This window comes from Typopeltis vanoorti, chromosome 11, assembly GCF_054136105.1.
Source record: "Typopeltis vanoorti isolate ZY-2024b chromosome 11, IOZ_Tvanoo_1.0, whole genome shotgun sequence".
NCBI classification, from domain to species: Eukaryota; Metazoa; Arthropoda; class Arachnida; order Uropygi; family Thelyphonidae; genus Typopeltis; species Typopeltis vanoorti.
Genome location: NC_143559.1, coordinates 35,829,482 through 35,841,531, shown reverse-complemented (window position 1 = coordinate 35,841,531; position 12,050 = coordinate 35,829,482). Strand labels below are relative to the sequence as shown.

The window sequence follows — 12,050 nt, the reverse complement described above, 5'->3', positions numbered from 1 at the left end:
ACAGACTTTATGTCTTAGGTAGGACCTCCCTTGAAGAGTCTTTTGACTCCTTGGAGGCCTGAATAATAATAATAATAATAATAATAACATTGCTTACCACACCCTTGCAATATTTCCAGGATTCACTGCATATTCTCTTTGTTTCTTTTATGTATTGAAAAGCATCTTCAGTGTTAATCCTATTCGTGTACCCACATATCTCAGTAATCCTCATTGACTCATCGCAATCTTGATCACTTACCATTGGATTCTCTTTCTGCCACTTCCAGACAATCAATAAGGAATCAATAAGACAATCAATCCCCAAGGAATCCAGACAATCAGATAACATTCAGTAGTCAAGATGTGGCCCTTATTAAAGCCCTATAAAGGAAAATAATAATTTCCCTATACCTGCTTGCCAGTGTATTCTTCATCATTCAAGTAATGGTATGTGCTATTTTGGTCACCTTCACAATATACCCTCCAGACTTCAACTCCATGTGTACAATTATCCCCAAACCACTAGCCTCGATTTTCTGCAATCCAGTTCAATCAATGTAGTACACGGCTTATGAGTTCATCATCCCAAAGTGCTTTACCTTACACTTGGCCAGGTTAGTCACCTACCTTTCAATGGATTTGGAGATGTCATCTACTTTCTCCAATTTATGGAGAAGGTAAATGACTTTGCAAAGTCCAGCAGTATCACTGGTTAGCCAATTCCTTTATCCAATTGAGCTGTCACCTTATTATAAAAAAAGTGAACAAATCACTGCCTGCACAAAATGCCCTTTATAAAACCATGCTACCTCTCCTCCATAAAGTATCATATTCCTGTTCATTCACACATTCCTGAAATCTGCTTTCTATCAGCTTCTACAATACCTTAACCACCACTCTTGAGATACTGGCTGGCTTATAATTTGCTAGCTCTGTCTTGGACCCTCTGTTATGCAATGGAATTAGTTTGCACTTTTTCCATGCCTGTGGCACCTTTTCAAGGCCAAAAATTAAACCGCTTAAACCAGATCAGAGGAACTGCCAATTATCTTGTACATTCTCATAATACACAGGCTGATATCCCAGCTATTCCTATGGTTGAATTTACATTAAGGTTGTGCAACATCCTAAACACCTTAAATTCATCTGCCTTCTTTACTCTCACATCAGTATAACAACTCTGATGTCTCAATATCTTGTCACTATGGTATCTATATAATTCCTTTACAATTTATTTTTCTTTTTCATTGATGCTGCTTAAGTTAGTGGTATGCTTATCTTCAATTTTAGTGAATTTCAGGTTGTTCCAGTAGCTGACTTTACTGTTTCACTGATGCCCTGATCATGTAATCAACTCACTACACTACCTCCTCTCTCTCTCTCTCATAATCTCCCTTCTCTTCTCATCAACCATTGCTTCATTTGCATCAACTTTTTTTCCTCCAACACTCACAAACATGTCTTTTGCATTTCTTCCACTTTTCATTCTTGCTTTTGGAATCCTACCTTCATACTCTTCAACATCTTTTATCACTATCATTCACAAATAACACCAATGTTTGGCAAAATACACACTTCCAGCACTTTCCATCTAATATGATGCCAAATGAACATTTTCAGGACTGAAAATGGTGTTGTACTATCTTACCCACGTAAGATAGTACAACACCATATTCAGTCCTGAAGATATTTTCAGGCGCAAACTTTGTTTGCTCTCACTTGGTTAAAGGATTAAACTAAATTTATTATAGTCTAGCCAAGTGAAAAATAAACTTTCAACAAATGAGCATTTCTTTGGTGAAGATATGTATTAATAATTGCAATGACATAAAAAAAGAGTAAATAAAAAATAAGATTACAAAAAATTATACTGCCAATATGATTCCATAAATTGAAAATCCAAGGCTTCAATTTTACAGTGTGCACACACACACAATAAAAATCAACTTGTAAGAATACTTATTGTCACTTATACTAATCTGCTTGTAAATATCAAAATAGCTGTATATAAAAGAGGACTTGAAAATGCATACAGTAGCATACTCAGTAGTATAAATCAGTAAAGGTTACATACCTTGGAAGAATTACCAGTTCTGTTGATTACACTTGGCATTTTGCCTAGTAAAAATATTACAAAGTGATTAACATAGCAAAAATTATACATGCATTATTATGAATAAAAAAAAAATTTTAAATTCTCCTACTACAACATCTTACTGCAAAAACTAACTTAATGATATGACAGATATGACTGAGACTTTTAAACTGTTGAGAGGTGGTTACAGGGTTGACACTGGAGAGTTCTTTGGCTTAGTTGAACAGCAGGAAGGAGTGATGACAAGGGGCCATCCCTGGAAGTTACGAAAGGAAGCTGTGAGCAAGAGGGTGAGGAGTGGTTTCTTTGCATGGAGGGTGTTGAACCATGGAATGCATTACCTGATAGAGTGGTGAGAGCGAGAATGGTCAACGAGTTCAAGGAGTGGTATGATAGACTTTGTGTTTCCTAGGAGGGACCTCCTGCGATGAGTCTTTTGACTCCATGGAGGCCTGAATAATAATAAAAGTTATGAAAATTTCTGTATCAAAATTCTCAGCAGTAATATTTATTGTATACCAGCCTAGCTGGCTAATTACATAGTATACCTGCTCACCGACTATGGACAGCAGGTATACTCTATGGTTGAAAGCTCATGATGAGCATCAATATTTGTGAATATCTAGTTGACAGATGAATTTAATTACTCAGTGAAATAATATATGAGCACGAGTGCTGTAGTTTTTTTGTTTTTTTTTGGATGGCAAAAAATCTATTTTATTTTGTATTCTGTTGGTAATAATGATTTTTGTAAAAAAAAAAAAGTTGTATACAATTGAAAATGTTGTTAAAAATTTTGTATATTGTAGCACAGTCATGATTGGTTCACCACCTGCTTTCAAAACTTCTGCTGGTATCTCATTTTGCCCTGCTACTTTTCCACTATTCATGCTTCCCACTGCATATTGAACTCGGACATCAAAGGTAAATTTCCTCCTCTTCTATTTGGAGTGTTACATTTTTGTTTAATGTTTTGGGAGTCTTCATATAATTTGACACAGAAAAATTCTATTCTTATGCCTATAGTCAACTCTTTTCTCCTTTTTAAATCATATATTGTTTAATATTGTAATTCTGATTTTTCTTATTCTGAAGTTGTTATAATTTCTTGTGTGGTTCTTTTTCTTACTGCTTTACATAGCTCAGAGAATTCTATTCTACTTATCTTGTCTAGATCTCTTTTAATTTCTCTTATGTTTCTGAGAAGGTTTAGGGTTTAAATCAGATAATTTTCTTTCATCCTTCATTTGGTTAAGTCCACCAATTTCTGTGACATTTAGTAGGGTCTCTTATTAAATAATAGTTTTTATCAAAGTTTTCATTCATTTCATTATTATCAAACCAGTGAGTGAGTGGAACTTTTGTTGTTGTTGAACGTTTGCCTGTTGAAGTGGCGAGTACAGCTAGTTTAATGAGTTTAAGAGAGCATGGCAGTGTAGATGATACGTAGCTTCCTCAATGAGTCCTTGATTCCCCAGAGGTCTCTGATAATAGTAAATGTTTCAACTGTAATAATTGAACCAAGATCTTTTCAACTATAAGGCATCATCACTACCAAGGATTACTGAGGAATTATTACATAAAAAAAATAATTAAAACAAATATAACAAAGGGAATCCAAGATTGAAGAGTGTCCAATCCCAGTGGTATCACACAATGTTTCCGCAACTAAGGCAGCCACTTTTTACTAATCGGGGTATGGTAATCATATGTTTTTAAGTAGCAAGGTGACCAAGGCATATCGATTTTTAGTTGGGAAGGATTACATATGGAAGTAAAAAAAAAAAGAAAGTAAGTATGGCAAACTTTGAAGAGAGGTTAAAGCAGTATTGTAATATCACTAGCTGCAAATGAAGGAAGTTGACATATGAAGGAAACAGCCAGTCAGACTACATTCTCAGAAACAAGAGAACAATCAGGTGGACTTAAGAGGCTGAATAACATCAAACAGGAGCAGAATAAAAAGAAAATGCAGAAGGAATATAGTAATGAAATATGATAAAGTCATGAAGAGTACAAAGTGAAGGCTAAATGAATAAGATGCAAATCATCCAAATTTAAACTATGAGAGAAAATAAGCTCAGTGGATCTAAGAGAATCTTGGGAAGTTCTTTTCTATATGGTGAATAAAAGGAAGAGTGACTATGGAAGAATAGCATAATGAATAGAAAGAGGAAACACATTAGCAGAAAAAAAAAATAGCCAAATTACCAAGCAAATTATTTTGCAAGGTATAATATCATCCAGGTGAATACAAAACAGTACCTGAAATAATGAAAATCAATGAGAGAACAGCAGTAAACGAAATGGAGTTTCCCAAGAGACTGCAAAATCCTGATTGAACTTGGCAAAGGGATTAGACAGAATGTGATTACATGTGTGTTATGGAAATTATTAATATTATTATATGACACCTCCAGGGAGTCCAATGATCCATCGAGGGAGGCAAACACTTTACAGCTCTACTTCTCCACCACTCAATTCACCAACTACAATCATCATCTACCACTCACCACCACTAGTATTTTCACAGACAATCACAAACATCCATGCCCACTGTAGGATTTGAACCTGCAGTCTTTTGGCTGGAGAATGAATACGCTAACCACTTGGCCAACAAGGCCGCAAAAAAATGTGCAAGAGAATTTAAGATTTAGCATGGACAAGGTCCTGAGGATAAGACAATTCTGTTATACAAGAGGGAATCTAAAACAGGTAGTGAATTATTACTAGAATGGTGGTTAGTTCATGAAGGAGTTGGTTAGGCCCCAAATTTAGGAAAAGGTTAATGAGAATATGATTCTCTATGATGGACAGCATACTTTATTAGGAGGAGATATTTATTAAAAAAACAAAACTGTATTTATCAAGTTACAGCTGAGTGGCTAATATGTATCAGACAACTTTGTATTAAAGGAGTGCTATCACAAAAGAGGAAAGTCATTAGTAATGTGTCCAGAACAAGTGTTTTAGGGCTGTTGTTTAACCTGTATGTTAATGATAGTGAGAGGCATGCTGCTAATATACTGCCATTAGGATATTCTATTGTTTGCAGATGCAAAGCTGAAAAGCGCTATGAGGAGCGAAGCATACGTTGTGGCTTCTGCAGGAGCATTTAAAAAGACTAGCTGTGTGGGTGCATGCACTGGAAGTCTAATGTTGAGGAAGGCAAGGATGGAATGCAACATATACAATTAGTGAAGTATCTAGGGATAAAGGGGGAAGGGTGATAGTGGACAATTTAGGGCCACACTACTACTATCATGGCATGACACAAAATAGATTATGGCAATGTTGAAAGGGCTATTGACACAGAGAAGTAAAGAGGTTAGAGCATCATTTTATAAGCTTTGATCAGACCACATTATGGAGTAATTTGGATGTAGATTTGGTTACATGGTTTTCAAAGGGTCTGAAGATGTGAAAAAGTTCCAGAGAAAATTAAGATTAATTAAGATATGCCATTTATATATTCTTCTTCTTATTCCCTCCCTCCTCTTTTATCTTGCAGTGTTGAGGATTTTTCGACATTTAACTGCTACCATATCAAGGATAAGGTGGTTAGCCCTATGCCTCCAGTGTGTCTGTCCTATGCTTGTAGATGTGTGTGATCACAGGCCATTTTGCCTGTTCTAGGGTACAAAAAATCTCCTACCTCCCTATGAGACTGGCTAACTCACCTTTAGTCAAAAGAGACCAGATAAAGGTTCCTGGGTTAGATTCCCATCACTGATGGGGATCTAACCCAGGTCTTTCCAACCGAGCTATGGAGGCTCCATTTATTTATTCACACACACACACACACACACACACACACACACACACACACCTCTTAGCCCTTTGAAAAGATGTACAGATTGAGCATTTATGGTAGGTCAAAGCAGGTCAAATTCTTAGTGTTATAGCAGTTTTAAACTGCTCAGAAAGTGAAGCAGGGTGAGCTCTGAGACAATAGCACCTAGAGGTTGTGATTGGTTATTGTGTCAACCAATCCAAGTGAATATTGTCATTTGTCATGAGATGCTGTTTTCGTTTTCCGAGTTTCATCTGTTTTGCGTGTGTGGTGTATGAACTGAAGTTGTAGGCAAGTGGTAAGCAATATATAATATAGACAAGTTTTTAATATATAATTTTGATAAATTTATAAAACTTTTTTGCCCATGTTTACAATGGGAAACAGTTTTGTAGTCGAAGGAGGTAAGCCTCATCCTCCTCTTCCAAATTTTACTCCTTTAAGTAATTCAAATATACTAACCAAATATAGCCTTCTCCTTCATTATTGTTTTCAAATATATCTTAAAACAAACACATGTCCCCCACTCTATGCATATTTGGTTACAATTAATTAATAAGTTAAAGTATTCAAAGTTATCCTACAATTAATTGCATCAGACCAATTAAGATGAGCACTGATGTGTTATACACTCTTAAAACTTTCATACATCGATAAAAATACAATCATACGGTCAAACTGACGTGAAATTTATAGCATGGGTTGCATAAGCCACGACAGCACACCCAACCGAAATGGGATGCAATGCCACTGATGCTCATATGTAGTCACCTAGGTTTCAGAAACAAAGAAGTGATGGAGGAATCTAGCAGCAGATGACCAAGATAAGTCTGTGGAAAGTTTCCTATGAGGACAGAAATTTAGCAAGGGCTACAAAATTGTACTGATAGCCATAAAGTAAAGAATATGATAAAAGCATATAAATTACTAAGGGAATTTTACAGTATAAGATGGTTGGAGAAGAAATTTATCAGTATGTGACAGGAGAGGAAGAGAACAAAGATGATCACCTGAAGATGAGTAAGAGTGGTGAATGGGTGGAATAGGTCAGATGGTGAGTGCAGTGTCATTGTATGAGATTAAAGAGGTCTGATACATAATACATTAATAATGGTTAGTGTGGGCCTTCAGTAAGTGGTCTTTGGACCCTAATGAAGATGTATGGATAATTATAGCAGAGGATTGTGGGTTGTGGAGAATAAAAGGTCATCCCTAGAAGTTGCATTAAAGAATTGTGAAGACAATTAGAGGTACCATACATGGAGAGTAATGGAATGTCAGAGGTAGTAGTAAATACATCAACACTGAATGAGTTAATCCAGGTGAAATATGAACTACCCATAATAAGTCTTGCAAGTATATGAATGATTAGAATAACAAATGTTCATCTTAATTTTTCAACTAAATGCCAAGAAACGAAGACTAAGCATTAGAAAATGTTTAATTCAGTTCAAATATATGAGAATCAAATTATCTACTATTACAATATCTAAATAACTGACCTATTTTATAATCAGTTTTATTTTTGAAAATTTTTCATTCACCTTTTTCAGGAGAGTCATTTGCATCATCTTCATCTTGTTCTCTAAAGTATGGATTATCAAAGGCAAAATCTCCTACTATGATCTTCTCAGGAACTGGAGTGGCAGCTTCACTTTTTACTAGAAAAAAAAAATTAAAGTTATAACAGATTTGGTTAATGAAATTTATGCTACAAGATCAGTGAAGAAAAAATTAGGTTACATAGCCGTTGCTACTGATACAAATGGATCATACACCGACTAGTTTTGCACACTGTGAAACAGTGACTGCTTCAGGATGGAAAAGTAAACAAGATTTACAAATTCTTGGTATGGCATTCAAAAAAGGAAGTTGCCTTCTACGTAGGTAGCATATGGTAGCTGTATCCCAGTCAATGGTAACTTGTAGTAGATGAATGAAGTGCAAGCCCAATTTTTTTCCCCTTTCTGTATGCCACATCACCAAGATGTTCATTGTTATTTCAAAACTCCCTTACTTGCATAAAACTATAAGAACAGGAAATTCTACAAACACCTGATGTTAACAGAAGGAGTTACTATAGTAAGTTTAGTTTAATCCTTTATCCAAGTGTAAGCAAACAAAGTTAGCGCCTGAAAGTATCTTCAGGACTGGGATAAGTTGGTACAACACCGGGCAACTCGTTGCAGAGGTGGAGCAAGCTAACATCACTCCTATCTCCACCTTTGCAACGAGTTTCCCGGTGTTGTACCAACTTACCCCAGTCCTGAAGATACTTTCAGGCGCAAACTTTGTTTGCTCACACTTGGATAAAGGATTAAACTAAATTTATTATAGTCTAACCAAGTGAAAAATAAACTTTCAACATCTTTCTCTAAATCCAGAGTAATTTAATAAAAAGGTGGCACACCGTTTGACAACTCCTATAGGTAGAGATGACCCTGCTAATGCTTCTGCCTGGTATCTCCACTTGGGCCTGGCTCCCACTGAAGAGACCTCAATAAAGGTCAAAACTAGTCTGGGTAGTGGCCCTTCCTTTAATGCATAACATTATACATATCTGCAAGGAGATGTGTTTTGCATTATGGGAGATACTGAGATAGGAGTGATGTTAGCTTGCTCCACCTTTGCAATGAGTTGCCCGGTGTTGTACCAACTTATCCCAGTCCTGAAGATACTTTCAGGTGCAAACTTTGTTTGCTCACACATGGATAAAGGATTAAACTAAATTTATTATAGTCTAACCAAGTGAAAAATAAGCTTTCAAGAAGAAGTTACTTTTTTTCAAGGATCTAAAATGGCTTCGAATTGTCTGCATGAGCTTGTAAAGCAACTCTGTTATGATTTATAGAGCAGCAGACTGCGGTCCTACTCAATGGAAAGATTTCCAATGTATGAGATGAAAACAGTCTACACTGCATGTTGGGGATTTTGGTGAAATATCAGAAAATCTTAATATTTGGATAATCCCTTAGAATATCTGTTAAGGATGAAATTACTGAGAAAGGACTGGAGTTCTTCATTTAGTTTATCTTCATTTATGATAGAGATAGCTCATTTTTAAGAGTGTGAATTTTGTCTGTTTTCAGAGAGGCATGGTGAAGAGATGAAGCATTATGTGGATGGGTTTCCACAAAAATTCCAATGTCTGGCTTTTGAGAGAATAAACCATCAAGAAAGAGTTTTCCTTCATTCTCTAATATCTCATAAAGCATGAACTGAATTTGGGATAGGATAAACTGAAGGAATAGAGAATGTTATTTAAATCTGAGATAGCATGTTTCCAAACTAGGAATGTATGGTCAACATATCTCCACCAGATGACAGGTTCTGGGTTGGCTTGAGAAAGAAATTTCCTTTCTTTTCACAGATGAGATGAGCCTCCGTAGTTCAGTCAGTATAGACTAAGCCCTTTGGTCGGAAAGACCTGGGTTTGATTCCCCGTCAGTGATACGAGGAACCTTTATCTGGTCTCTTTTGACTAAAGCTGATTAGCCTGTCTCATACAGAGGAAGAAGGATTTTTTTTCGCCCTTCAACTCTGTGTTTTTTTTTTTTTTTTTGTCCCACAGATCAGGTAAACTGTACCCATGAACACACACACACACACACATGGATTACATTCATGAATACATCCCAATCATATACTCGGATAAAGGATAAAACTAAATTTATTATAGTCTAACCAAAACTGGGGGGTTGGGGAAAGCAATGGTCAACTACCCTGTAAACATCTCACCAGGAATACTTTGTGGGCAATGCCTATAAAGTCACCTACAGTTGGAAATGAGAAAGGGAAAACTAGAAACTCCACAGATGAGAAACCACCTTACTCGATATTCCCTAAATCTTTTCAGATACATCCTCATTCCACATGAAAATTAGATTATCAAATCCATATCAGGCTGTTCAAGGCCTTATACAAGGTAACCATAACTTCTTCTGCATTATTGCCAGAATCCACTGTGATGTCCTCACAATTTTAGCAATGTATACCCTGAATTTTTTCCTTACACAATGTCAACCACCATATCTCTATCTCCATCTCCTGTAAGATATGGGGGGGGGATTGACATTGTGTAACGAAAAAATTCATGGTACACATTGCTAAAATTGTGTACAAATTTTAAAATCTTAAACTTTACACTTGCTCAGTCACACAGTCTAATCCAATCCTCCTGTAAAACCACAACATCTGCTCAACACCTCATAGTTATATCCAACTTGTATCATCTGCATGTCTCATTTAACCTTCTCCCAATATCATTAACACACAAATTAAACAACAATGGCTCCAAAACAGACCCTTGAGATAACTTTGCACTAGTAATGTTGTACAACCTGCTCATACCCACAAAACCAATCTCCTGTTCAGCTTTCTATTCTATTATCTCAACTATTCCATTCTGATTTAATTATAAATTTATCATGTGGTAACCTATCAAAGGGCTTTTGCTAAATTTCAACATACAATTGCATATGCATTCAAAGAGAATGCTGCTGTTTACAACCCAATTATGGAAATTAGTCCTCATTAACCTATCTACAGTAGTGAATAAATTAATCCAAACTAGCCAAATTTATTAAGATTTTGATTTGTGTTTCAGTTCACAATAATTTTGTTTTGGGTTCGGTTCAGTGCCGAGTGTTTTAACCGTCTCTATGATGCTTAATAGTGTTGTGCGTTTTCAATAGTGGAAAAGTTGACATTCGTAGTGTTTTATTTATTTTGTGTAGCTATAAAATGGATACATCTCAAAGAAAGCATTCAAAAATATGTACTCTTTCTCAGCACACATCCATGACTCAAAAACAAATTGCCAATGAGTGTGGTGTTGGTTTGGGTACTGCTAATGCAATTTTAAAGATGTTTAGGGAGATGGATACCTTTTCTCCTGACAGAAAAGGAAAATGTGGACAAAAAAGGAAAATTACCCTTCTCAAGGGTAATTTTCCTTTTTTGTCCACATTTTCTAATGTTTTTTGTCCACTTTTTCTAACGTTTACTAGTTAGAAAAAGCAAAATGAATCAAAGACTGTCTGCTGAAGACTTAAATAGAGACTTGGTAGCTAGTTTAATGTTTCTGATATGACACCCATCAAAGATTGTTGGAATCAGGGAGGACTACCCACAGAACAACAACAAAAAAAAAAAAACTGTTGATGAAGGCTATGCAGAAAAGGTGTTCAATGGGCAAAAGTGTATGAACATTGGATTGTTGAGAAGTAGAAGAAGGTCATTCTCAGATGAGATCCATTTCTTTGTCCAAGAGCAAATACTCTATGTTTGCAAATCGGCATTTGAGGACACTTTTCCCGCCCACTGTCAACAAGCTCCTAACCACCAGCTAAAAAGATGTTTACACATGACGGTCCAGGATCACTTGTGCCTGCTGATGGTATGATGAAAAGTGACCAAAGCATAAAAATATTGGAGAAAAGAGTGGTCCCACATACTCAGAAAACAAAGATCTCATCTTCCAAGAGGATCTCACTCCATGCCACACTTCAAAAAAAGTGAAAGAATTCCTCAAAAATCACATCCAATTGTTTCAGTGGCCAGGTAACTCTTCTGACATTAACCTAACAGAAAATTTGTGAAAAAGAGACTTGAAAAATTAAATTGTGATACAGAGGATAACTTAATACAATCCATTATAAAAGTATGGTTTCGAGATGCAGAAATAAGAAAAATGTAATCTACGTTGGTACACTCCATGCCTAAGTGAATTAATAAACTTATCAGGAACAAAGGAGCACATATAAACTCAGAGCCGTCTCCAGATTAGATAACGCTCTGAGGCAAACAATTAGATATAGCCCCTGATGGACTATAAGAAAAAATATAAGAAAATCTCTAGTTGTTAATTTGTTTTTATTACAAGAGAAACATTAATGCAAAACGATTACATAATATTAATTAAATGTTTGCTCTACGGGGATTATTAAAATATAATAAGCACATAACCAAACTAAACGTCGTATATTTGTAAAATACCTTGCTGCCGTAATACGGCGCCTACTACAATATGGCTGAAGGAGCGCCCTTATTAAGCGGCGCCGTGAGGTAGGCTGCCTCTATGCTACACCCCATCGAGGTACAGTATAACCTATTAGGTAAAGTTGGTGTTTAATTTTTGTACTTATTTTCTTGAAAAATTAAAATTTTTCTTCTAAATGT

The 12,050-nt window shown here is 35.9% G+C and overlaps 1 protein-coding gene across 1 annotated transcript in view; it reads right to left on the bottom strand.

Moving 5' to 3' along the window:
- LOC150101442 (uncharacterized) overlaps positions 1-12,050 on the bottom strand; it is a 129,953-nt gene that overhangs the window by 56,235 nt on the left and 61,668 nt on the right. The window contains exons 2-3 of the mRNA XM_090400496.1: positions 7,415-7,531; positions 2,057-2,100 (exon numbers count right to left, since the gene is read on the bottom strand). Of these exons, the coding sequence (XP_090256622.1) occupies positions 2,057-2,100; positions 7,415-7,531 (161 nt within the window). The remainder of the gene's footprint in view (positions 1-2,056; positions 2,101-7,414; positions 7,532-12,050) is intronic.